General features: G+C 48.0%; 2 protein-coding genes across 6 annotated transcripts; one reads left to right on the forward strand and one right to left on the reverse strand.

The window, feature by feature from the left end:
• Positions 1-382: 382 nt before the first annotated feature.
• On the reverse strand, positions 383-4,533 carry LOC135304289 (lysophosphatidic acid receptor 6-like). The gene is made up of 2 exons (XM_064426546.1): positions 4,399-4,533; positions 383-1,073 (listed from the first exon to the last, which is right to left on the reverse strand). The coding sequence occupies exons 1-2, from the start codon at positions 4,434-4,436 to the stop codon at positions 383-385; spliced, it is 729 nt and encodes a 242-aa protein (XP_064282616.1). The 5' UTR covers positions 4,437-4,533.
• CYSLTR1 (cysteinyl leukotriene receptor 1) lies at positions 872-24,835 on the forward strand. 5 transcript variants are annotated; one of them, XM_064426544.1, is made up of 5 exons: positions 872-1,012; positions 2,426-2,583; positions 11,147-11,202; positions 18,880-19,052; positions 21,679-24,835. In XM_064426544.1, the coding sequence occupies exon 5, from the start codon at positions 21,722-21,724 to the stop codon at positions 22,760-22,762; it is 1,041 nt and encodes a 346-aa protein (XP_064282614.1). In that variant the 5' UTR covers positions 872-1,012; positions 2,426-2,583; positions 11,147-11,202; positions 18,880-19,052; positions 21,679-21,721; the 3' UTR covers positions 22,763-24,835. The 5 variants fall into 5 exon arrangements, 3 of the variants coding, with proteins under 3 accessions (XP_064282614.1, XP_064282615.1, XP_064282613.1); XR_010365725.1 differs by lacking the exons at positions 11,147-11,202; positions 18,880-19,052; positions 21,679-24,835 and adding exons at positions 2,702-4,949; positions 6,767-8,864; XR_010365724.1 differs by lacking the exons at positions 11,147-11,202; positions 18,880-19,052; positions 21,679-24,835 and adding an exon at positions 6,767-8,864.
• Positions 24,836-25,929: the final 1,094 nt, after the last annotated feature.

The following is a 25,929-nucleotide window of genomic DNA, read 5'->3' on the forward strand; positions in this document are numbered from 1 at the left end:
GGGGTCACCTGAGTTAGGAATATTTTAGGACATAGATCCTTCAGTAAACAACTACACAAATCTTGGCTCAACAGATCCCTGAGGAAGCATTTAAGCACCCTTTTTATATAAAAAATAGTGGGGTTGATTTACAACCATGAAATGTCTTTTGTTTCACCTCTACAGTGAATAAAGTCTAAATAAACACACACCAGCTGTGGTGTCTTAATGCCAAGGGGCTCCTCAGCCCCAAACTCTTCTCAATAACAGCTCAACAGTACCAGGAATCAGGAAGGTTTAAACTCCCTGGTGGGCCTTGGTCCTGGTTATTGAACAGTTTCCAAGTGGTTTGGAATTGCGTTGAAGGGCCTTGTGTTGTTCCAGCATTCCCAGAAGAAACATCCTACTTGGATTTGAGTCTAGACCTGGGAGACATGCTGAAAAATATCTTGTAGTAGATGTAGACGTTGATAATCCTCAGCAGAATTCCCAGGATGTAGCTGAGGGACCTGAGCAGGGCCGCGGCCGCGCTGCAGAGCTGGAACAGGAGCCCCACAGGGCCGCGGGAGGGAGCGGAGGCACCGCCGGCCCTCAGGTGGTCATCCACGAGGAACAGGGCACACTCTGCGGCCACCAGCGCCCAGACCACCCTGGACAGCAGCCTGGCGTTCCTGACTGTCCGCAGGGGCCGCGACTCCGAGGGCAGGAAGGTGATCAGGTAGGCCTCCAAGGCCACGCAGCTGAGCAGGACGCAGCTCACGTGGGCGTTGGCCGTGAGCAGGACCCGCGCCACGGCCGAGGCCGCGGGAGGGACAGCGGCACCAAAACCCCCCGAAACCACGTCAGAAACAAGGCTGAGCAAAACCAGGATGTCTGCCTGGGCCAGGCTGGAAATGAGGACTGCAGTGGACTTGGAGGAGACCTTGGCAGACTGCAGGAGGATCATGGTGTAGGCGCTGCCCAGCAGGCCCAGGAGGGTGCTGACAGCATTGGAGGAAGACAGGACGAGGTATTGGATATACTTCAGTGCCAGGTATCTTCTGAGATCTTTCATGTGGTCTCGCTCCATTGAAATGCCAGTTAGGGAAGAATACCTGGAATACACATAAAATACCCCCATGATTAAATGTAAAATTAACAGGATGGATTCCAGGCAAATTACGATGGACCTGTGCTTGTACAGGCACATTCCGGTGTCAAGAACTGCTTGGAGATGATGCCAGCTCAGGATCTGAGCTTGTATTTACACACTCATATCACAAATAGGAATGAAGTTTGTAAAGTGCCTGGATATTTTTAGGTAGCAGAATAATTTTTGTAATCCTGCACAGAAGGAGTGTAACTGTGAATTATCCCTGTCTCTGAAAGGGAGGAGCCAGAAAATTATAAGCTGCAGTTCCTAGAAAATACTGAAATCATCACCGAATTCAGTTCTAACAAATAAACAAGGAAATTGTTATCTAAGTGAGAGAGATGAGATAAGGAAAAACAGCATGGGTTTCTCACAGATAAAGCAAATTGATTGAGCCCAGCTTCCTCCTGTATCAGGGTGATCAATCCTGGTGGGAATCAGCCAGTGTCACATAGCTTGAATTTTCTCAAGAACTTCAATATTGTTTCATGAGGCATTTTTAGAGAGGAGCAAGGTAAGAAATGTGGCCTAGGTGAAGTTGTGGTTAAGTCATACACAGCTGGATGGGAAATTGAGGGAAGGCTCTGTTCTCAGGAATTTGAGGAATGATGTGTCAAGTGGGGCTCTGCAGAGATCTCATATTTTGTGGTTTTCATGAACTGCAAGAAGGAACTCAGCAGAATTTAGGCCTTGACTGAGGTGTGTGACCAGTTTTAAGAGCAACAGCTCAAAAAAGGTATCACTGCAGAAGTTCCAAGGAAGCTGATCCTCAGAGATTGAGCCGAGTGTAGCAACTCCATTTCCCTCCTATTGAGCAATCATCTCCATATGTAAATTCCCAGAATTCCCAATGTCAGCACCTTGGAGCTGGTGTTACAGAGATTTTCCAGTGCATTACCCAGCAGGTCTGAGTGCTTGCTTAAGTCATCACCTTGGTTTAATTTTGCTGGGATGATGGGAAGATGATAATCCCGAGTGATTCCCATGAAATGTACGGAGCCAGGTTTTTGAGACTGGGATTCCCATTGCTTGTAGAGACTTGACTGGTACCAGGTTGACTCATCTGAGATTCACATGTGCCTGTTCTCCTTTGTCTTTGAAATGTCTGATCCAACTTGCTGAGGGATTACTTTGGGGAAGAAGTAGGGAAAGATTTCTCCCTGTATTTCAGCTGACTCAGCTCATCCTACCCTCCCTTCCCACAGTGATTAAGTGGAAAACGATTCTGCATTTTGTGGCAAAAGCAAATGATCTTAGAGGTCTTCTCCAACCTTAATGACTCCATTATTGGTTTGGCCCTTTGTTTTGATACAGAGCACCAAAGCAATTCCAATCTAATGGAACAAACCCTGAACCCACAACACGGAACTCGTGCAAGTCCCCAGCTCCAAGAGGAGGAGAACCAAGCCATGACATGTACAGCTGAATCCTGATTTATCTTCTTGTCTTCAAGCAAGTTACTCCTTTGAAAGGTAAGGATGTCCTGTCATTATATTTTTTTCTTGCAACCTACTTCTGTGTCCATTTTAATGAATTATATTTTTGAGGAGATAAATCACGTGCCTTGATAAAGATCTTTGCTCGTTTTAGGAGCTGGATTTACAGCAGATCTTATCTATGTGGAGTGTTTGAACTCAGAGCTTCTGGACTTTGGCTCCTACCTCGCCCCAGGGTTTGGTGATGAGTCCAAGGAGGAGCGTTAGAAATCCAGAACAGCCGGAGAAGCCAGGGGAGGTGCCCAGGGCAGAACCCCGAGGAGCTCAAAATGTTTCTCCCATCCTCTCTTCTTGAAACTTCAGCATTTTTCATAGTGCTGCCGCATTTTCTGAACACCACAGTGTCCTTTGGGAAGGAGCTGGAGCTTCTGGCTGGAAGGTGCCTTCCTGTTCTCTGTTGGTGACAGCCAGAGGTGTCTGTCCCTTCATTCCACGGCTGCCCCTCGAGGCAGGGTTGCTGCCAGGGCTCCCTCCTGCTCCCTCCTCCTCTTCCAGACTATAATTTAGGGGTTAAAACTGTCATCCAGAATGCAGCAGAGCCAGGTTTGATTTCCTCCTTTGCCTCAGGGGTTTGAGATGTTTATCTCCTGTGGGTGGATGGGGATTGTCCTCGTGCCTCCCAAGGAATCTGGGCACAGTGTGAGAAAACAGGTGACACCCCTGGCCAAGGGTTGGGATCAGGAGCTGCCCCATGGGTCACCACACAGGCATTTGCACATGTTTGATAGGGAAGAGACGTCCCAGTTCCTGGCACTTGCTCCAAGTGCTGTTTGGATTCATCTGCTCCTGTGAATGAAGCAGAGCTGGGAGATGTTCCCAGGTGCTGGAGCTCCATCCATGCAGAGCTCCAGAGGCCCCTGGCAGAGTTGTGGCACTGCCAATGCACACCCTCCATGGGGACAGGGGCTGGGCTGTGGCAGCAGGAGGCAGGGAATGCTGCCCACCCCACAAGGATGCTGTGAGGGCACAGTCCCTGCTCCTGTCACCAAATCAGTGCCAGAGAACACCCTGGGCACAGCCCTGGTCAGACACAGCCTCTGCACAGGTAAGAGAAAGGTAAAACTGGGTGAAGAGCAGGTGCAGGAAGAGAGCACAAGCAGGGGCTGAAGCCACAAACTCCTCCTGTGCGGCTCACCTGAGCTCCCAGTGCCAGAACCCCATCCACGGCTTCCTCCAGCTGGGAAATCCCACCAGACCATAAAGACATTTGGTGAGGAGAGAGCAAACCCTTCCCTCTGCCTGCACCTGGGCAGGTGGGATCACACCAGCTATGGGGACAGGAGTGGGGAGCTGTTTCCTGAGTGTTTCCTGAACGGCCACACGCAGTGAAGGAGGAAACCTGAGCTTCACCCATTTATTTACAGTTTTCAAAGCAGCTCTTGTGGCCTGTGGTTCAGGTCACCCACAAGAGGATTCCTGCACACGGGCAGGGACACTTGGACAGTTTTTGGTCGGATGAAATCCAAGTTCATGCTCACACAAGGCTTCCTGAACCAAATGAATCTGGCTTTTTCAGTGTGCTATTTTTTTATTTCTACAGAAATCTCTCCTGACACAGTTCCCAAATTCCAGATAATAATAACTGCTTATTTGTCATAAATACATTGTTGTAATCTGAGGGGTACCCAAAAATACCTCCTTCTCTTAAAAAAGTAATTCCTTTTAAAATTCCTCCTGGAATGATGTCAAAGAATATAGAGAAGAGGAGAACAAATTAAAAAGGCAGATTAGCACTGAATATCCCAACAGTAATGAGGTGCTATTCCTTATTTGAAAAGGAAAAATACTTACAATTGCTGGAAGAAGCAGCCAGTGATAGTTTTCTGCATCCCTGCCCTCTGTGTGATGTCTCAGCAGAGCTGAAATGTGCTGTTTCCCTTGGAATGATTCCTGGTTTTTATACAGAGCACCCCGTGTTCGGCTCCACGTCACAGCTGGGGCCACGGGATTTGTTTTGCTGGGCGACTTCCTCCAGAGCTGGTTTCACAAGGATTACTCACTGGAATCATGGTGCCCATTAACTTTCAGCTGTCTGGAAAAACTGATGGCCTGAGTGGAAAAGGAGTCCCAGACACTTCCTCACACACAGGCTGGAGCAGATCACAGGGAGCCATGCCGGGCTTGTCTGGGTGCTGCGTGGGCCAGCACAGGTTATCCTCCCTCTGAGCACAGAGGGGATGTCCCTGGCACGGCTGGACCGGGCTATCCCGGGATTGTTTGTGTTGGCGTTGCCTGGGATACCCAGGTTTGGTGCTGCTGACGCTGCACTCCCTCTCCTCATTGTTCTCCATGGTCGGAGCCGAGTCCTTCCCTGTCTCAGGAAATTTCCTCCCGGGGCATCGGTGAGCAGCAGAGGGGCAGAGGAGCATCCCACAGGCACGGGGGGGAGCAGCCAAGGGACACATCCCCAGCCACACACGGAGCACAGCTCCCAGGCTGTGCCTGCTGATCCCACACCCGCACCCAGGACGTGGAAGGCAGTGACTCTGCCTCGGCTCTGATCAGCCAGGAGGGTTCACTGCTGCCCCACACCAGCCCTGCCATTCCCTCAGCCCTTCCTGAAGCCGTGGAGAGCTGTGGAAGGAAAAAGCAGAGGAAATACCAGGTGCTGCAAAGGATGATGCAGGGAAGGAAACCTAGTGCTTTCCTCCTCACCTGGAGACACCGGGGGAACATCTGCCAAAGGCATCCTTGGAAACAGGCACTGGGCTGGGTGGCAATTAATAGAATTTGTGCTTGGATTTCATGTGTAATTATTCATTTTTGTATTTGATTCCAAGGAGTGGATTTTGCCAGGGACTCCATAGCAGTTCTGTGTTTTAACTTTTGCTCTACTTCACAACGTCTATTATCTTTTACAAGTCCTATTCTATTTCACAACTTCTGTTGGATTTGCTTATTTTTCTTGCCTGCCACGATGATACAACAGAACCAGCAGCTGCAAGAGCACAAATTCTGCAAACTGGCCACACTTTCCTCAGCAGCTCAAAATTTCACAATGATTTGGGGACAGATAAGATGAACACAGCATCTCCCAGGGCACCACCCTATGGTGAGACCTTCCCCTGCACCACCCACCCTGTGAAAACAGCAAGAAACTCCTTTTTGGGGAGAGGAGGGAGACTGAGATGGGGGATCTGGCCCTGGCTGTGCCCAGTTTCACCAGCCATGGGGAAGGTGCTGGAATCTTTAATCAGCTCAATTATTTCATCTATTCATCTTTACCTCCCCCATGGCTGGTGGCTCCTCCTTGAACCCCCCCAGTGCCTCCACAAACAGAACAAACAGAGCTTTCCCAATTAATTTCTGTTTGCTGGGAGCTGGTTCCCAGTATTTTTCCATAACCTGTTTATTTTGTGCTACACCTTTGTTTGAAGGCGGTGCCCAGCTCCCTGCAGTGATTGCAGTGCCCTTTACAGCTGAGAACTTTCTCTTCCTTTTCTTTCTTTTTATTTTTTTTTTCCCCTCAGCTACTGAAGTTAATTAGCATTCAGGACTATGTAAGAAAATTTCAGTTTTCTTCTGTCTGAAGCACTTCACTCTTCACTTTTTATCCATGAGGGTTTCCAGCAATTTTCCCTTGCCATCTCATAGAATCACAGAATAATGGAATCACAGAGTGCTCTGGGTTGAAGGGAGTTTAAAGCTCATCTCATCCCAGCCACGGGCAGGGACAGCTTCCACTTTCCCAGACTGCTCCAAGCCCCATCCAACCTGGCCTTGGACGCTTCCAGGAATGGGGCAGACACAGCTGCTCTGGGCCCAGGGCAATGACATCATCTGAATATTTTGTAATTTTAGGAAGTTTTTTAAACACACTTGAAGATTTTGAGGAAATTGAGGGAGGACAATTTTCTTTGCAAATAACTTTGCAGCTTGGTGCTACAAACCAGGTCCTGATTCCTGTTCCTTGGTGCTTATCCAGTTATCTGGTCCTGATGGTTCCATCCTGATCCCTGGGCTGATTGACGGCTCTGCTACTCACAGTCTGGGCTGCTCTTCTCATGCTTTACCTTGGTTTTATTTTCTCTTGGTTTGTTTGAGAAACCAGAACAGCTCCTGTAAGATCTTTACCCACAATATCCTGGTTTTTCCCTCATGAAGGGTCTCCTGCCTGGACATCTGACTTGACATCATTTCCCATCTTTATTTTCCTCAGAGAATGTGCATTTCTTCAGCACCTTTTGTGATTCCTCCCGAAGTTTTCCACAATTCCACCTCTCCCTCACCTGGCAGAGTTCAAGAAGCTCCTTTTCAAAGTCAAACCCAGCTGAATAATTGTCTCTTCTGGCTGGAAAAGGGAGGAGAAGCCAGGTAAGTATTTGCAGGTGTGAGAAGGAGTTTGGTGACGCTGGGCAGAGTCTGGAGGGCAGGAGTGACCTGTCACAGCTCCCACTGCCACCAAGCCACAGCCAGAGCTCCACTGGCAGCAGAGCAGCAGGAGGCTCCCAAAAGTGCTGAGCTGACCTCCATGCCCTTCCTGACGGGAAACCAGCAGATCCTGCCTGCTGGAGAAGCAGGAATTGGCAAGGGTCAGCTGTCCCTGCTGGCTCAGGTGTGGATGTGTGACCTGGCTGTACCCTGTCCCTCTCTCAAGAACATGAGTTTCCTTTTTTCACCTTTTGGAAGAGCTCATCAACAAAGGGAATCATCATCTCGCTTGTTTTATTGTCATTATTCTCCATTTTCAGGGTAGAAAAGGAAATTACCTTTTAATGAGAGCAAATGAGGGGATGAAGCATTACTAATGGAATGTTTGTGCCTTATGGAGAGTAATTCCAGACATAAAACAGGATTTCATCAGCCCCTTCTGAAAAGCTGGCAGGAAAGATTTCCTTACAGGGAAACAGGAACAAGGTTGATGGCACAATCCTTTTTGTTAAGGTGTAGAATGGATCAAGATTACAGAAAAAGTGCATAAAGAAGCAGTGGTGATTCCTAGAACTGGGGGGAAGGACTCAGTGCAAAACATTTAATGCAAATCTCAGTGTGCTCTGCCTTCCTCTTTCACTAATTCCCATTTCCAGGGAAGGAAGAACAGCACTTTGGGACACGCCCTTCTTCCAGGAGCTGAGGTGGAAATTCCCACTGCTGCCCTTAGCTGAAATTTCGGGAATAGCTTGAATAAGTTGGGAAGTTCTCAGCTGACAGTTGTTCTAAGGAATTGTGCAGGGAGTGCTGAGCTTCCCCAGCCCTGCTCAGCTCCTCGGGGCTCTCATCCTGCAGAGCTCTGCCCTTGCCTGCTCCAACCCCTCCCAGGAAATCCATGGAGCTCCTGGACTTCCCCTGTGCTGTGCCAGGGTCAGACCTTTGTTGGATTTCTCTCTGCTCTTGTTGTGGTTTCACCTCAGTCTCTTGCTCATGTCCCAATGCTCCTCCTCATATCAGTCTGGTTGCAGTTAAACTCTGTGCTTTCCTTTGACTCACAATATTCCACTGCTCAGCTCATCCCCAGGGATGAGGCTGGCAGGAATTTCCCTGGAAGCCACAGATTTCCTCCATTTTCTGCTGAACTCATCCTCCTTCCCCACCCTCACGCTCCCCCCTTCCTGGCTGGGCTGTCTCCATCCCCACCACGGACCCGGAGCAGGAAATTATTTCCATACAGGGTTTTTCTCAGCCGTAAATGTTGCCACTTTTACCACTCCAGTGCTCTCCCCCATGCCACCAGGAGGGAGCCAGAGGCAGTGTGGTGCTGGGATTAATCCAGGACATGGTACCAGGGCCACTTCCACAAGGAGGTACCAGCCCAGAGGGGTCAGGCAGAAGTGACATCCTCCCATGGCTCATCCATGATTTATCTGGAGTAGGGTTTCTCCATGTTTTACACCGTGTTGTAAAGTGAGAGCAGAGCAAACACTCATTGCAACGCTGAGGAGTAAATGCAAAGTCATTGGAAAAGCCCAAAGGAACTTTTGGGATTAGAAAAGGATGATGAAGGAATGGCTGGAGCATGGCAGGATTGGAGCAGGTGAAGCCTGAGCTGAGCAGGGATCTCTGAGAGCTCCCTCAGAGCCCACCAGGGACAGCTCCAAAGCCATAACCCATCCGCATCTGGATCTTCAAACAAACCAAACCCTTCCTCCACAGGGAGCTGAAAGCAGTGCACGAGGAATTACTGCTCCCAGAAATCTCTCCTGTATGAACACTGGTTGTCTTCAGCTGGTGAGGACAAAGTTGTTGGAAAGAAAAATTTATTATTCCTTTAACAAACAATTCTAGGAGCTATTTTGGGTGTTATTGTTGCATAAAAGAATAAAAGAGGAAACAAATTCTGTGCTATATTCATGCAATTCCCGTATCAGCAAATGTGTTTGCTTTGGACAGATGACAGGAATTAGGAAAATGTTTCCTAGTGGGACCACACAGATGGACAAAAATAACTGGTATAGAAAATCACCTAATTAAGAAAGTGACCCAAGTGTGCTGCTGCAAAATTTTGGGAGATCTGGATTGCCAACCTGGGAGAATCCTTTTGGATCATGAAAATCCTCAATTCCCTGCAAAGTCCGGCTAGGATTTGGGTTTTCTATGGCTAAGGCCAATTAGGGTTGAGAGCTGGGAGAGCTCCCAAAGAGCTGGGGCAGCTGTAGCTCCTGTGGTCCAGGGGAATGGAGGAAATAGAGGAAGATGTTGATTTCTGCTCAAAGAAATCCTGGTCATCAGTGCAAGTTGGTATCAGGATTTCCGGGCCTTATCACTTGGCAGGTCACAAACTCTGCTGCAGCTGATAAAAGATCTGGGGGCAGGGGGAGAGCCACATCTGTTACACGGGGCATTGCCACACATTTTTGTGGGGGGTTTTAGGGCCTCGTGAGGGTTTTTCAGAAGAAACTGCCTTTCCCTGGCAGCTGAAGCCGCACAGGTGTCACCCGTGTCCCCACAGACCCAGGACAGTGCCAGTGGTCACCACCACAACCTGCACAGGGAAGGCTGAGGGTTTCCCAGCTTTCTGTAGCTTTTTTGGGATTTGTTCTTCCCTCTCTCTTGAAGAGAGAGTGGGACATGGAAAATAGGACCTGTGAGCCACCTGCTGCTCCTGGCTGTGGCTGTGGAGAGCCAGAAGCTCTGGAGCTGGTCCATGGCAGGGTGAGCCAGGTGCTCGTGCTCACACAGCCCTATGGATTTGTTGGACCAGCAAATCCTTCCCAAATCTGTCTGGAAAACAAAAATAAAAGCTAAATACTGCTGCTCTTGCTCCATGGAGTCCTGCTGCACCTCAGGAAAAAGCACTTTGGGGAAAATCAGAAAGAAAACACAGTATAGAAAGAATAATGGGAATAAAGCACAACTAAATAAATAACGAGGCAAAGCAAGCCTCGGCTGAACTAATGGCTTGTGGTTCCTGCAGGGAAAGGCTGGGAGCTGGGAAAACAGCTGCCTGATGCTTTTATAATTTTGTTCCAATCTTTAAAGGCAGGGATGAGAGGCTGAAATTTGATTTTTGAAGCAATAGAGAGACTTGATTGTGGATGGATTAATTATAAGATAATGCAGAAATCAGTTGTCAGCCTGGAAGCTCAACAGAAGCAGAGCTGATGTGACTCAGAGAGCCTCAGATGACCAAAAAGGGCTAAATTTGGTGATGTAGGGTCTGCAGGGAACTGGAGTCAGCCAGAATTCTCTGAGATCAGAGTTTGCACAGAAATCCCCGTTCTGCCCAGAAGGGGCTGGGGTTGGGGTCAGTCCAAGGTCATTCCCAAACCTGACCTTGCAAAGCCAGAGGGGTTTTGATGCACAGACAAACACAGACTAAACAGACAGAGATGTGCAGAGGTGATTTTTATCTGTGGGTCCTCAGACTGTGGCAAAATGGAAACAAAATCTCACAGAAATTATTTCAGGGAGCTCAAAGGAAGTTGGGAAAAGACCCAAATCCACCAGTGGCACTGACTGGAGTGAGCTGCTCCTCGCTAACTCACAAAATGATGGCCCAGAAGCAGCACAAAGAGGGGCTTCAGGGGATTTTTGGCAATGGGTGATGAACACCAGGCTGTACCAGGTGGTAATTACAGGAATCCTTCATCTCCCTGCTTCTCAGTTCTTGGAAATCCACTGGAAAGGGTTAAAAAGTGGATAATGCCAACAGAATTGTGTCCCAGTTTTGCAAAATCTCCACTGATACCAGAGTTATTTATCACCCACCCCCATCAGAGTTTTTCTTTGCCAGCAGTATTTTTGTGTTTTACGGGATGTTAGAATGGATGGAAACAGCCAAATCTTCTTTGGCCTTGAAACTGCCCAAACTCAGCCTTAATATGGTCATAAATGTTCAAGATAATATATTTTTATATAAATATTTGAGATATTAATATTAAGTTATGCATTTAATTGCTGGTTTCAACTGCAGATCAGCACTCACAAATCACTTTTGGAATGTTGATCCCAGTCCTGACAGTCCCCAGCAGGGACTGACAAGGGACACCAGCCTGGGCTGGGATTGTTCCCATCCTCCACCACCTCCTGGAGCACCATTTGAGACATCACTGATCACAAGGGAGATGATCTTTGTGTGATATAATTTTTTAATTTTTTTTAGGAAGAAAGCTTTCTCACTGGCTGCCTTGGCTGCTCCCCTGTCCTTTCCCAACCCAGGTGAATATTCCATTTTAAAACCTATTCCTGGCATTTTATGGGCCTGGGCTGCTCAGAGCAGTTGAATCATAGCAGAAAAAGTAAAAACCTTCTCCAGTGAGCATTAAAAGCACCTGAAAGAGCCAATCTTTCACATGAGATAAGAGCAGGCAGTTATATAATTGAGGGATGATTCAGAGGCCAGAGGAAGCATTTTTGGGCTGATCAGGAGCTGATAGCTGGCCTGGCCTGAGAGCACATGTCAAGAAATCCAAGCAGAAAGGATGGGAGGTTGTGGAGCAAACAATGGGAGCAAAAGCAGCTCAGTGTGGTGGTGTAGGGTGGTACAGACCACACAACTGCTTGCTCTGATGGAAAATGTGAATTATTTTCAGACAGATCGACTGGTGACATTCAGGAAATGAGAGGTTGTAACGATTAAAACCAAAACTTCGATTTCATAAAGATTTCTGGTGATATCTGCTGCAATCTGCTGTGGAAGCAGAGCTGCAGGGGGGCTGGAGATGGGCACTGTAAGAACATATTTTCACAAATTCTTGGTACTTGGGGTGTCCTTATCTGCCCTCAACTCTGCACAAAGGGCCTGGTTAAGTCATCACTCATCAGGGGCTTTCTCTTTGCATTTTTCCTTTCAAGTCAACAGAAAACAACAAAAAAAAAGCCCTCAAGATGAGAACCTGAGTGCTCAAAGAACAGGAAGTTTCTGACACTCTTTCCTGTGGTGTTTTTAACCAAACACTTTGCATATCTGATGCTCCAGATCCCTCAGTCTGGAGGGCTCAATTCTTGTTGTCTCCAGTTCCCATGCTGCAATTGCAAACCCTGCTCTTGGAGAAGGGAGAGTTCCTCAATGATTCCTCTGGGAATCCTCAAGGATTCCTCTGGGAATGAGGAACCAGAGCGTTGTTGCCAGTGTGCTCCAATTTATTCTGCTCCAAAGTTGAATTTTTGGGTTGGCCTTGGCTGCCCTGACATTTCCCTTGGCTGAAGAACCCGGGCGTGTCCAACCCCAGGTTCCATCCTGCCTTCTCCTTTCTCCAACAGCTTGATTAGGCTTTTCCCCTGTTACTTTTCCCCTGTTACTTTGGCTGGTTTTTAATTATGTCCCTTATTAATTATGTCCTTTATTAATTATTAATTATGTCCAGGTCTTATCTCTCTCCCCATTCATGCAGGCTCTATGTGATCCCTGTTGCATTCCTTTGGGAATCAAAATCCCAGGACTGAGCTCTCTTGTATTTGTGGGGTTCCCAGACGAAGGAAGGAATGATGCATCTGACATGTTCTTAGAAGGCTAATTTATTATTTTATGATCTATATTACCTTAAAGATTACTAAACTATACTAAAGAATACAGAATGGATACAGACAGAAGGCTAAAAGATACTAAAGAAAACTCATGACTCTCTCCAGAGTCTGACACAGCTTGGCCCCAGTTTGCCAATAAGCCAAAAACAATTCACACAAAACCAATAAAACAACCACCTGTTGGATAAAGAATCTCTGACCACATTCCAGAGCAGCAAAACACAGGAGAAGCAAATGAGATCATATTGTTTTCCTTTTTCTCTGAGGCTGCTCAGCTTCCCAGGAGAGAAATCCTGGCGAAGGGATTTTTCCAGAAAATATGACGGTAACAGAGTTTCAAGGCTGCTCCAAGTGATCTCAGTCTGGACATGGGGCTTTCCCTGTCAGTCAGTAACAGAATCAACCTCGAGGTATAAATCATTTTACCACCCAAATACAGCCCAGAAATCCAGGAATATTATCCTAAAAAGAAGTAAAATGGCACTTGGGCACATGGTGCTTAGCAGTGCTGGGTCATGGTTGGATAAATGTCCTTCAGGGTCTTTTCCAACCTAAATCACTCCATGATTCCAGTTACGTGATGGTTAATGCGAAGTAGTAGAAAAATGAGGTTTCTCCTGGGAAGTTGTTTTTGGCCTTGTGCTCCCCATGTCTTCCCAGGGCAAAACTGTGAATGAGAACAGAGAGCACAGGTGCAAATAAAATAAAATGGGAATAATTAAAAGGTTAATCCCATGGCAAAGTATGTTTGATCATCAAAGATTAATTATGGAGGTTTAATTGACCTGGCATTTATTCTTAATAGCTTTTAAGGAAAATCTGACTTCCACATGGCTGTATCTCCACAATTAAAATGGAGCTGTTCAAATGCAAGGCAGGTTTTTCATCCTGGTGGATTTTCCCTGAGAAAAGCCTCTGGCTGCAGTTTTATTCCAATGCAAGGTGCTGAACATGATCTCTGGGATTCTGTGGAAAATACTGAATGTGTGCTGTGTCCCAGATAATTCCCTGGCCATCCTCAAATCCTGAACACTGCTTCAATATCACAAGATGCACTCAATACATTCAGGCTCCAACTGTCACCCATGAAAGTTGAACTTGGGGATCTTTGAACTCTTTTCCAACCTTGGTTATTCTATGGTTCATTAATTCACATGAATTTTCCCCTCTGTTTAAATTTGGACAAATTTCCAAGAGCTACAAGCCCTAAAAATAATATTGATGCCAAAAATCCACTTACTTTCATGCTGTTTATTCCAACCCCTTTCCCAAAAGAGAATGCCAATTTGCACAGGCTATTTCTGGCTTTTCAGTTTACTTTCCAAAAGATTAAACTAAAATTTATCTATGAGGAATTTTTGCCTTTGTGCTGTTGAGTTTTCTGGGGAAGTTTGTTTTCTCATCTTCCAGCAACAAAGTCTGGTGGATTTTGGTATGAGAGAACTCTGTGGTCAAAAAATGATCATCAGAGAGTTAAAATGTTGCTTTTGTGGGTGAGAAAGGCTCCCAGTAGCCCCAGTTGGGAGGGTTAAAGTCACTGGTGGTTTGCAAGGACCCTCACACCCAGTTCCAGCCTGAGGGTCAATAATGCACCTTTTGGTCTGCCCCATTCTGAGAAAAATATTAGGATGAAAAGATACCTTGAAGAGATTTGGATATAATACAGATTTCCTATCAGTTCTACAAAACCAGGAGAATTCATAGAATTTCCCAGCTCCTCATAAATGAACCATGAGGGATGAGGAAATGTTTTCAGGCTGTTTTTCCCTGACAATGCTTCATCTGAAAGGGACACTGCACATTCCCTGAGAGTTTTCTCTGTGATGGGACTTGTGAAATACCAGAGGCAGAACTCAAACCCAGCCCTATCTGCCCCATCTGCTGCAGCCCTCGTGTTCCACATACAAAACAGGAAGGGGAAGCAGCAATTGGCTCTATCAGAACAGCATCTCCAGCCAGAGTGGCTCTTTGTTCTCACAGGTTGAAAACTGTGAAAAAAAAAAAAAACCCAGCCAAGGAAATGCAGCTTTTCAAGTCAGCAGTTCAAAGGTTTTTGATGATAATGACTTTAACTTTTTTCTGAGGTGACCTCAGATACTCAGGATGCTTTTCCTGGCGCCCAGCACTGCTGGCCTCAGAGGTGTCCCGTGCCTGGTGGAGCCCATCCCATAATGACTCTGGAAGTGTACAAGTTCAAGCCTTCTCTTTCATAAAACCACATGTAGAGCGTGACCAGCTGACTGCAGATGGGCTGGTTCCTGCTGGGTCCTTCACCCACCAAACCACAGCAGAAGGATGACTCAGGGTCCTTGTCTGGAGCTTTGGCCTCACGAATCATCCTATGATTGAAATATCCTTTCCAGAAGTTTTCTTTGGCAGAAGAACCTGAAGTGTCTGTCCTCTGTCCTAAGATCCCTCCAAACCTGGTGTGGATCACTTTAGGGAGGAGTGGAATTGCAGCTCCAGGAGCTGTGGCAGCGGGGACAGCCCTGTCCCTGTCCCCACCCGGTGGCAGCTCCACTTCCCCAAAAAGGCCATTCAGACTCTCCCTGTTGGGATTTTGAGAGGAAACCCTGTCAGTGAAGCAGAAACAATCAGTTACCCCTGGCTGATGTCTTTGGTCCCTCCTAGATTGGTCATCCATCTCCATCCCCACCTCTTTTTCTGGGGAGAAATCAGCAACATTCTCCAAATGTTCAGGATAACAAGGGCTGAATATGGTCCATGCACTCAGTCCTGGCAGTAATTTATTTTATTCATCTCAGCAGAGCAAGTGCTTTATCCCACAAAATGCTGACTGGAGACCATGTTGAAAGTGTCCAACTATCTCCCCATCTTCCCTCAGTCCTCCTTCCTCAGCAGCCACTCAAAAAGTTGTATTTGCAGCAGGATTTGATGGGCTGAGTGACAAGGGGTGAAGTTTTCCTTCACAAGAGGTTCCCCAGCTCTGGTTTCCCACAAAAAACATGGAATAGGGAACTTTGTTGGCCTCATGGCTTGGGATGGAGCAGCTTCTCACAGCTGCCAGTGCAGGTCACTCATTTATATAAATCCCTAAACACCAAGGGGAGATGGGGGCAGTGTTGGAAGTGTGACAACAACTCAGGTTCCCTCTGTTGAGCTGGATGCTGATAACACCAAGGGTTTGACCTCTGGATAAGCCATTCCCTTAAAAGTTGGACTTGATGATCATTGTGGGTCCCTTACAGCTCAGAATATTCTGTGATTCTGTGGATTCCCTGTGTTGAGTCCAGGGAATAAAGAGACCCAAGTTTAGGTGAGAATAAGGGATGATCCCCTGGAGAAGCCGCTCCCACTGGGGAAAAGGAGCTGATACAGCAAAGGGGTTCCACACCCTTGGCAAGCAGCAGAAATGACTTCTCCAAACAAGAGGAAGCAGAGGAGGAGGGATCCAAAGCCATCCCCCAGCAGCTGCTGACAGCCCCGTTCCTCTGTGTGGTTTTGTGTCACCCAAACAGCGACCCAGCCAACCCAGGGCTGACCCTGCCCAGGATGGCCCTGACCCAGCACTTCCCGGGGCACAGCCCCTCTGTTTCAGAATGACTGTGGGCTGCTGGCCTCCAGGGCACAGAATTTATTGCATTGAAAGGCTCTTCACCTCCACTCACACTGGGGGGAACCCCCAGAGCTCCCCTTTCCCTCTGCTTTCCCACCCTGTGCAGTGGAAGCTCATCCCTGTTCCAGTGCACTGCCCTCATTAACCCCCACCAAGAACTTTCCATCCTCCTTCCCTCTGTTTTTTTGGGTTTTTTTTGTTTTGTTTTGGTGGTTTTTTTTTTTGTTTTGTTTGTTTGTTTGTTTGGGGGTTTTTTGGGTTTTTTCCCCCTTCTGCTTTTCTCCTGTGCTTTATTCACTTCCAGGAGGGACATTCCTGGGATGATGACTGAAGCCATGCACATTGCAGTTGTGGCTGGTTGAGTCCAGCTGATCAGGGCAGGCAGAGCATTCCCAGGTCTCCGTGCCTGATTTCAGGCATCACCACAGTCCTGCTTTTCTGGAGAAATCCTGCAGCTGACATTGCCCCTGGGAGTTCCCTGCCAGTGTCACACAGCCCAGCCCACTCCAAATACCTTGGGGCAAGTCTGAAGCTGGGACGCCATCCTTATCCCAGGAGATTCCAAGAATAAGGAATTATTTCAGAAGTCACATGAGAGGAAAGAAAATGCAACATTGTTAAGATGTTTGTTTCCTCACAAAACCCCACCTTTCTGCTCTCCCCATCCTAAACAGCCAGAGTGGAAGTTGCCAGTGCTGGAGGGATTTTTCATTTGCTCTGGGAAGTATTTGGGCTTTTAGGAAATTGTCTGGAAGTCCTGCAGCAAAGAGATAAGCAGTGTGCTGGATCAGTGGCATTCAGGACACTTGAGGAAGGGCTCAAGTTTTGGAATCTGGTGCCATTGGAAACTTCCTGGAATCTGGCAGGAGTTGCAGGAATTTGGGGTCCATGGGGAGAAGGCAATGGAGGATCAGTCAGTGCTAAGTGACAATCCCAAAGCATGGTCAGGCTTTTCCTAGATTTGGATGGTCCCAGACAGATTTCCAAAGCCTCATTTGTGTCTTTATTCCTTATCCCATTTTTCTCTGGAAAGGGAATCAGAGTTACAACCCAGCATCAAATTGCTCTTATCAGACCTGATGGTGATCACTTTGTTGGGGTTTTCTTCACCCTCATTCCTCTGGGAATTCATCCAAGACTCATTTTAGGAGTCCTCCCCTCCCCTTGCTCTCCTCTGGATCTCCTCACATGTTGATATGTCAGGGAGGTACTGCAGTCCTGCCTCCCCAAATTCCCTGTGTCATCTTTGCCCCATCGTGTCAGAGCTGCAGTCTGAGCTCCTCCTGGATTCAGCGTGGAAACTCTTCCCACAAAACTGTGGCTGCAATTCCAGCACATCTGGAACAGCAGCAGCCTCCTCGATCCCACACCAACCACAGTCTGACTTTGCAACTAGAAATCTTCCTGTTCTTGAAAGTGAAAGGCAGAAAAGAAAAAGGAACAGAAAAAAATATAAAGGAAAGAGAAAGAAAAGGAGAAGGAATAACTGAGTGGCAAAAAGCAGAAGGAATGGCCAGAAAAGGCAGCAAAAAAGCAGAAGAATGGCTGAATAACAGCAGAGTGTGCACCACAATTAAAACAAACTCCAGAGGCACCTCCCAGCACAGGAGATTGCAGGCAGTGCAAGGAATTGTCAGTCTTGGAGGCTTTTGGAACTCCAACCTTGAAAGTTTTCAAAATCAAGTGGGAGAAAGCCCTGAGCAGCCTGGTCTAGATCAGCTGAAGTTGCACTGGAGATCTCCTGAGGTCCCCTCGAGCCTGGATCATCCCATGATCCTGCCATTTGACTGTTCCCAACGTGCTGCCAAGCAGCTCCTGGGAGCTGGACAGGCTTCCTGGGCACGGGTGGGTGAGGAAGGGTGGGAAGCTCTTGGGAAGGGCACAGGGAAAAGGTGCATTTCCTTCTCACACACCTTCATTGTTCACGGAGAGCGAGGTCAAAGAGAAACTGTCACGTTCACAGCACCGTGGCCTTGGAAAATCCAAAAGCAGCTATAGAAATGGAGCTGGGGCAGGAAAAATGGCTGGGAATGCTCCCAGGAAGTCACACAACAGCAGCACCGTGGGAGAGCTGTGCTGGTGTGGCTTCACAGCTTCACAGAAACGTGGGATCACTGCTGCCAGCCCCTGGGACAGAGCTGGACAGGCTGAGCCTGGGGACACCAGCAAGGTGGGAACCAGGGATGGCCACGAGGACAGGGAGATGTCCATGAGGACAGGGAGATGTCCACGAGGACAGTGACCCACGTGGTGAGTTCAGCAGGGCTGGCTTTAATCATGGAATGGTTTAGGTGGGAAGGGACCTTAAAGCCCATCCAGTGCCACCCCTGCCATGGGCAGGGACACCTTCCACTGGAGCAGGTTGCTCCAAGCCCTGTCCAACCCAGCCCTGGACACTTCCAGATATCCAGTGCCATTTGGAGCTGTTCCCACCATGGATTAAGGTTTCTTCTCCCAAAGGATTCCCCATTGCCTTGGAGAAGACAGGAGCTGCTGGGTCCCACCACCCCCTGTGACCATCCACATTCCAGTCAAACCTGGGGATGGGAGAATAGAAGAATTCCTTAACTCCTTGGCAAAAGGTGGGAACAGCATATTATACATCCTCAAAAGAAAGCCAATATAATAAATTGAAAATTCAGAGTGGGACAGCCCACTTAAAATATTCAAAATTGAGAAAATTTGATATAGCCATGGAGTTTGTTTGGTTTGGTTTGGGGGGTATTTTTTATTTTTGGTTTGGGTTGTTTTGGTTGGTTTTTATTTGTTTTTGGTGTTGTTTTTTTTTCCAGACAAAGCCACAGTTGTTTAAAAACAGATAGACAAATATAGAATATTTTGATATGCTGGAAGAATGGAGCTTCGTGAGAATTCGTGAGAATTCTGTTTTCCCTCTGATGAGACCAACATCAAAAAGTCTCCTAAAAGCTATTTCTAAACAAGGTTCTTAACACTGATGTCAGAGGTGAGCTCCCTGCCAGTTACAAGCAGGAGTAAAATACTCTCAGAACAAACACAGGGAGGGGACCCGGCCAGCTCCCCCCAGACCGGGGGGGCTTGGGCACGGCTGGAACCTTCCAAGTGCTCTTTTCTCGGATGATGGGAAAACCCTGGAAAAGCTGAAGTTTTCGGGGTCCCGGTGGGGCCAGGGCGGAGCCGAGGGCGGGATCGGGGGCGCGCCCCGCTTTAAGAGCGGCGGGAGCGCGCCCGGGACAGATCCGCGCCCGCTCCGACCCCGCAGCGCTCCGGTAAGGGCTGCACTGGGGCTGCACTGGGGCTGGGGGTCCCGGGGTCAGGGGTGGGGGCTCTGCCTCGGTGCCCCCCGCTTGTGCCGTGTCCCGGTTTGAGCCGCTGGATCCTCCCCGGAGCGCAGCCGCGCCGCTAATGAGCTGCGGCGTTAATTAGCGGCCGCGATGATCGCTCCGTCCCTGTCCCGTGTCCCCGCTCCGTCCCCTCGCACAGCGGGTCTGGGGCTTGTGAGAGGAGTTTGGTGGTTTGGGGCATTCCCGTCCCTCCCCAAACGGGGAATGCAGAGCCCGGAGCGCTCCTCGGGATGGGGATGTTTCGTGTCTGTGCTTGGAGCGAACGACAGCAGCGGCTTGGTGCTTTTGGAGTGTGTGATTAAATTGAGATGCTCCGAGAGCTGGAGTGCCTCCGCTCTGGAGCCAGGCTGGGAGAGCTGGGGGTGCTCACCTGGACAGCAGAAGGATCCAAGAAAACCTTGGAGCCCCTTCAAGAGCCTGAAGGAGTTCCAGGAGAGCTGGAGAGACACTTGGGACGAGGGATGGAGGGACAGGACACGGGGAATGGCTTCCCAGTGCCAGGGGTAGATGGGATATTGGGGAGAAATTCTTTCCTGTGAGAACCTGGCACAGGGTGCCCAGAGGAGCTGTGGCTGCCCCATCCCTGGAAGTGTCCAAGGGATCTGGGATGGTGGAAGGTGTCCCTGCCCATGGCAGGGATGGAATGGGATGAGCCTTAACGCCCTTTCCAGCACAAACCAGTCTGCGATTCTATGACAAGCTATAATTTATCTGTGCTGCATCAGAGTGGGAGAATAGCAGTAGTTCAGGGGTTTTGCTCCCTTTGGGAGCCTTTTCTCATCCACTGCGGTTCCCTTTCACTCAGTGAGCTGAATTCACCAGCATACAAATAATTGGTTCAGTGAACCACGACTGTACAAATAAAAAAGTGACAGAAGGAATGTTTGTCTTCAACTCATGATGCAAATGTAAAGCCTCAGCTGGGAAATGCTCTCTTATGGGATTCTTGTTGATTTTTACAGAAGCATTTCTGGGTGTGATGTTCTCTCATGCTTAAGCAGTCGGATTGCGAACATCAGTTTCCTTTTGGTTGCAAAACTCAAATTCTGTTTAGAAATAGACTAGATAACAAGTCTTGCTTGTCTTTTGGACAAATACCTCGAGTAGTTGTTTAAATTGTGGGCTGGTTGCTGGAGTTAAGGCCATAATGTAATAAAAGCATTAAAGATCCTTGACACATGGACTGGTGGCTTTGTTCAGGATTTCTAATGAACATCACTGCCTCTACCCTTGGGTGGTGACAGTCCCCTCACTGACACCTGCTCAGCTTTTGCTCATTTGTGCATTGCAGATAATCAAAGGACTCTTTTAAAAGAGTACAAACACCAAAAAATCTGAAATTTAACTGACACCTGGAAGCCTTGAGCATCCCAGAGCAGTTCTGAATTCTGACTTCAGCAAGTCCTGGGGGCAGACAGAGAATCTAATAAAGCCAAGTTATTTGTATGGGTGGAAATATATTTATCAGCAATTTTGAGCATATTCATGGTAGAGTTGTGGGTTCTCATGGCTGATCTTGACTCAGCTTCTGCTTTTGTTGTTGTTGTCATGGTGTCCTGTTATTTCAGCTGGCCCTTGTCCTGCAGTTCTGGTCTCAAGCTGCAAGGGAAGTTCTGTGTTTAAACCATTAGGAACTGAAAATCAATCAAAAAATAAAAAAGAGGAGAATCAGTGCTGGAGAGTTATTAGGGTCCAGGACACTACTCCTATTTTAGATTCCGTAGTGGTGTTGTCACCTTCGTTATCTGTCTTTGCTCTTTTGCTGAGTAGCTGCCTCAGTGTGTGAGTTAAGAGATTTTTTGGTAATTTAATACCTTGATGTCTTTGTCTTGAGTTGCACCAGGGGAGGTTTAGATTGGACGTTAGGAAAAATTCCTTCACTAAAAGGCTCATCAAACCCTGGCACAGGCTGCCCAGGGAGGAGCTGGAGCCATCATACGTTCCAAAACGTATCAATGTGGCACTTGAGGACATGGATTAGTGGTGATTGTGGTGGTGGTGCTTGATGGTTGGACTTGGTCCAAAGGGTCTTTTCCAGCCTTAAGGACTCCATGGTACTCTGATATGATTCCATGACTCTCTGCCACATTCTGTCACTCATAACCAGTTGTTGGTACCTGGTGAAGAAAGGTGGATGTAGTGGGGATGGGTCAGATCCACACCCCTTCTCAACTCTCTCCTGAGACAGATGACAGATTTTTCCTCTTACTTCATCACGGATATTTATGTTCCTGTCCTGCTTTACCTCACCTTCATTTCCCCCCCCAGGCCTGACACCATCCCTGGGGAGCTGGTGCCTCAGCCGGGCACCATGACAGCGCTGTCCCCCAACCTGTCGTGCCACCACCACTCCATCGACGACTTCCGCAACAGCGTCTACTCCACGCTCTACTCCATGATCAGCATCATGGGCTTTGTGGGGAACGGCGTGGTGCTCTACGTGCTGATCCGCACGTACCGGCAGAAAACGGCCTTCCAGATCTACATGCTCAACCTGGCCCTGTCCGACTTCCTGTGCGTGCTCACCCTGCCCCTGCGTGTCACCTACTACGTGCACAAGGGCAACTGGTTCTTCAGCGACTTCCTGTGCCGCCTCTCGTCCTACGCGCTCTACGTCAACCTCTACTGCAGCATCTTCTTCATGACGGCCATGAGCTTCTTCCGCTGCATCGCCATCGTCTTCCCGGTCCGCAACATCAAGCTGGTGTCGGAGAAGAAGGCGAAGTTCCTGTGCATTGGCATCTGGGTGTTCGTCACGCTGACGAGCGCGCCCTTCCTGCGGAACGGGACCTACCAGCTCGGCAACAAGACCAAGTGCTTCGAGCCGCCGGAGAACTCCCAGAAGACAAACATGGTGGTGATCCTGGATTTGATCGCCCTCTTCGTGGGCTTCATCATCCCCTTCGTCATCATCACCATCTGCTACACCATGATCATCCGCACGCTGCTGCGGAACTCGCTGCGGAAGAACGAGGCCAACCGCCGCAAGGCCGTGTGGATGATTGTCATCGTCACCGCCACCTTCCTGGTGAGCTTCACGCCGTACCACGTCCTGCGCACGGTGCACCTGCACGCGCTGCGCCTGCGGGGCCCCGGCTGCGGGGACACCGTGTTCCTGCAGAAAGCTGTCATCGTCACCCTGCCCCTGGCAGCTGCCAACTGCTGCTTTGACCCCCTCCTCTACTTCTTCTCCGGGGGAAACTTCCGGCAGAGACTCACCACGCTGAGGAAGGCGTCCTCCTCCAGCTTGTCGCAAGCCTTCAGGAAAAAGATCTCCATGAAGGACAAGGAGGAGGAACCCTTTGGAGAAAGCCAGAGGGAGAACGGAAAGGCAGCTGTGGCTCCTTCGTAAGGAGGTTAAACTTTCCCCTCAGAGCTCTGGTGGGGGATGGAGATCTCTGAACTCTTCCAGAAGATGGGATGGAGGCTCTCGAGCCTTCGTTGCAGTTAAATAGCTGTGGACAGTCGCTGGTTTGTGGTGGCAGAGCTGCTGCTGGGGCTGGGCAGCCCCTGGGGCCCCCAGAGCCACGTGGGACAGAGCAGCCACCACCAGCAAGCTGTGGAGCTGCTGCTGAACTCCCCGACCCCTTCCAAGGCTGCATTTGGGCATTTGCTTCATTTCACAACTTTCCAAGAGCGTTAATTCCCCGAGCCAGCGGGAAATGTACACAAAGCTTGCGGCGCGTGGGGAGCTCCTGATGAACAGTGAGGGCAGAGTTTTCACTGGAACTTCAAACAGCCGCCAAGTTATTTACACAGCGAGGCCAGGATAATTCCTGCCCTGCTCCCAGCCGCCTCTGGATTTTGGTTTTTATGATCATTATGTGTGTTTTAGGCTCCCAGGGCTGTGCCTGGGTTGCAAATTGGGATGGGCCCCTCTCTCACCCCCACCAAGCAGCTCAAGAGGCTTTGGTGGGCAGCAGATTTGCCAGAGTTTTCCCAGTTTCTAGAAAAATCCATGGGATCAGTTGTAGAATTGCAGTATTCAATTGCAGTTGTAGAATTGCAGTATCCTGTGCAGGATAACTTAGGAATAAGTATAAGAGGAAGCTTTATTTCAGTGGGACTGGTCCTGAAGTGGTGGCTGCAGGATTCAGAATATCACTCCAGTTTTTGGGGAAGTTTTAGGTAAAAGTAGAGCTCTGCATGCTTGGAGTCAGATTAGCCTTTCTCAACTATTGGCCAAGGGTATTAAATTAATGACAAATATTTAAAAAAGCTCTCCAGGATGTTTGATTCTGTTCCAGAGTGTTCACCTCACCCACACCTGGCAGGAAAGAGGCAACATGAGACCCTTGGAAAGACTTTTAGGAAGAGCTGGAGATTCAAAATCTGAGTCTGGATGAGATGTAATGCTGAAAAAACATTGGGCCGTTTTTCTTCCGTAAAGAAAAACTTTAAACTCTTGGATGGAGGGAAACATTCCTGTACTTTTCCAGGGGATCTGCAGGAAGGTAGCTCCAGCTCTGCTGGAGCAGAGCCCAGCCGGAAATGTGCGACACATCCCGGCAGAAATAGAAATTCTTGTAGGATTAAACCTCGCTGTTCATTTATCAACTCCTTCTCCAAATGAAAGTGTGTTTGGATATAGTATTTATGAAATTACTCGATGTTATCTTCAATAAAGAAAACAGTTTTAGTAGTGAAGAATAACAGTGAGCAAAAGAAGTTTGGCTTGGACAGGGATCTGCTGGAGAAATTATCTGTACAGATAATTGGAGTATGAATTCTCCCTTGGCACCACAGCCCTAGGTCAGCAAAAGGACCTTAAAAAACCAAATTCACCTGCAGGATAAAAGATGGATGTGAATTTCCAAGGAGATCTGAAATTCCTTTGTTAAATTTGAAGGATAAAGCAGTAGAGGGCTGAAAGTTGCTGCTCTAGAGTAGAGTTAGAGACCCCATAAACCCCCAGGGCAGAGCCAAGAGTTCAAGCCAGAACTGCAAATTGTTCAGGGAAAAAATGTGAATGAATTGGCTAAACCTCATTTTCAAGGGTCAGCACTGAGTATTCCACTTGTGTCTCCAGGCTTTAAAGGTATTGTAAAACTGTAAAAAATCCTCATGGATTTTTATTTGGAATATGCAGAAACAATATGCCCATTCCCAACGTTTAAATGATTGTACAGTAAAGCTAAGTGTTTATATATATATATATGTATATATTGCAAAGCATTTTTATTGTACCAGATGTATTTTTTAACCTTTTGCCTTTTTTATTTGAATGAGACAATATTAATGGCAAAGAAAATGGCAGCTTTTTTTCTTTTTATTTTCTGTTTTTGTGCAATAGGAATGCCTGTTTTAAAAAACTACTGAAAACCAAATGAAAACATTGCAAGGGAAATTTTAATTACTGTTTTCTGTGGCTCATTTGAAAGTCTATGTTACAGATTCTTCTTCCCTACAATAAAACTTTATTTGCACAGCACCAGAGTGTAATATTTGCTTAATAATAATAATAATAATTTATAATGGTGGAATAAACACTTAGAGCAGCACAGATGTTGCTGAGATGTTTGGGGGAGTTATTTTGCTCCAGCCAAACTGGACTTTGAGGAAGCCCAACTTCCCTGGAGCTGCAGTTTGGGGATCTGTTGGAGCCAAAACACTTCTGAGGGTCTTGGTAGAGCTTGCAGTGGTGGAGCAGTCCAACAAAAAGCAGCTGGAACCTGGATAAATTGGGATGTAGAGACAGAAAATGCATGCAAGACAGTTGGGGGGGCAGGGATGCTCCTGGTGAGGGGGATTTTTGTCTGTTCTTGTGATCACACATCACAAATGCATGGGAAAAGCTGCTGGGAATGTTTTCACCTTGGAGTTCCCCAAAGCAGGTGCAGGGTCTGCAGGGGGGTGTTGGGTTATAAAGCTCCAGCCCAGAGGGCTGAGGAGAGAAAAAAAAAAAAAAAAAAAAAATTATATATTAATATTTATTATTTGCCACCTGCTGCGGGTGATAATGTCCCCGTGTGTACCTTTGCCCTGTGGAAACAGCAAAGTGCCACCCTGGCAGCAAATTCCGGGTAAGATTTGCTCAGGAATAGGAGCCTGGAGAGAAAGCTGGGCAGAGAAACAGGGATTGGCACTGGGATGGGGCCAGTTGGGATTTGTGGTGTTTCTGGGGCTGTACACCGTGACAGGAGCTGGGAGTTGGGGACCGAATGTCACCCTGGTGCGGTGACAGAGACACAGAAAAAACGAAAGTGAGTGGGTTGTGTTTTTCCTTGAAAAGGGGCTATTTTCTGCTGCAGTTTCTGGTCCAATGGTGTCCCCTAGTGCTGAGCCCTGCCCGGAGCCTGTGGCTGCCGAGGTTTCCTCTTTCCGTTTAGTCCAGCCCCAGTTCCTCTCCTGTCACTGTCCTGTTTCCTCTGGTGCTGACCCCTTCGTTCCTCCCCTCCCATCCCTGCCTGTGTTTTTTTTTTTTTTTCCACAATCTTTGGGGTTTCCCTCTCTACCTTCCTTTTAGTTTTTCCTATTTTTCAGGATGGATGCTCCAGCTGGGAAGGACCCAGCCACAGA

The sequence above is a fragment of the Passer domesticus genome, chromosome 7 (assembly GCF_036417665.1).
Source record: "Passer domesticus isolate bPasDom1 chromosome 7, bPasDom1.hap1, whole genome shotgun sequence".
In the NCBI taxonomy this organism is placed as follows: Eukaryota; Metazoa; Chordata; class Aves; order Passeriformes; family Passeridae; genus Passer; species Passer domesticus.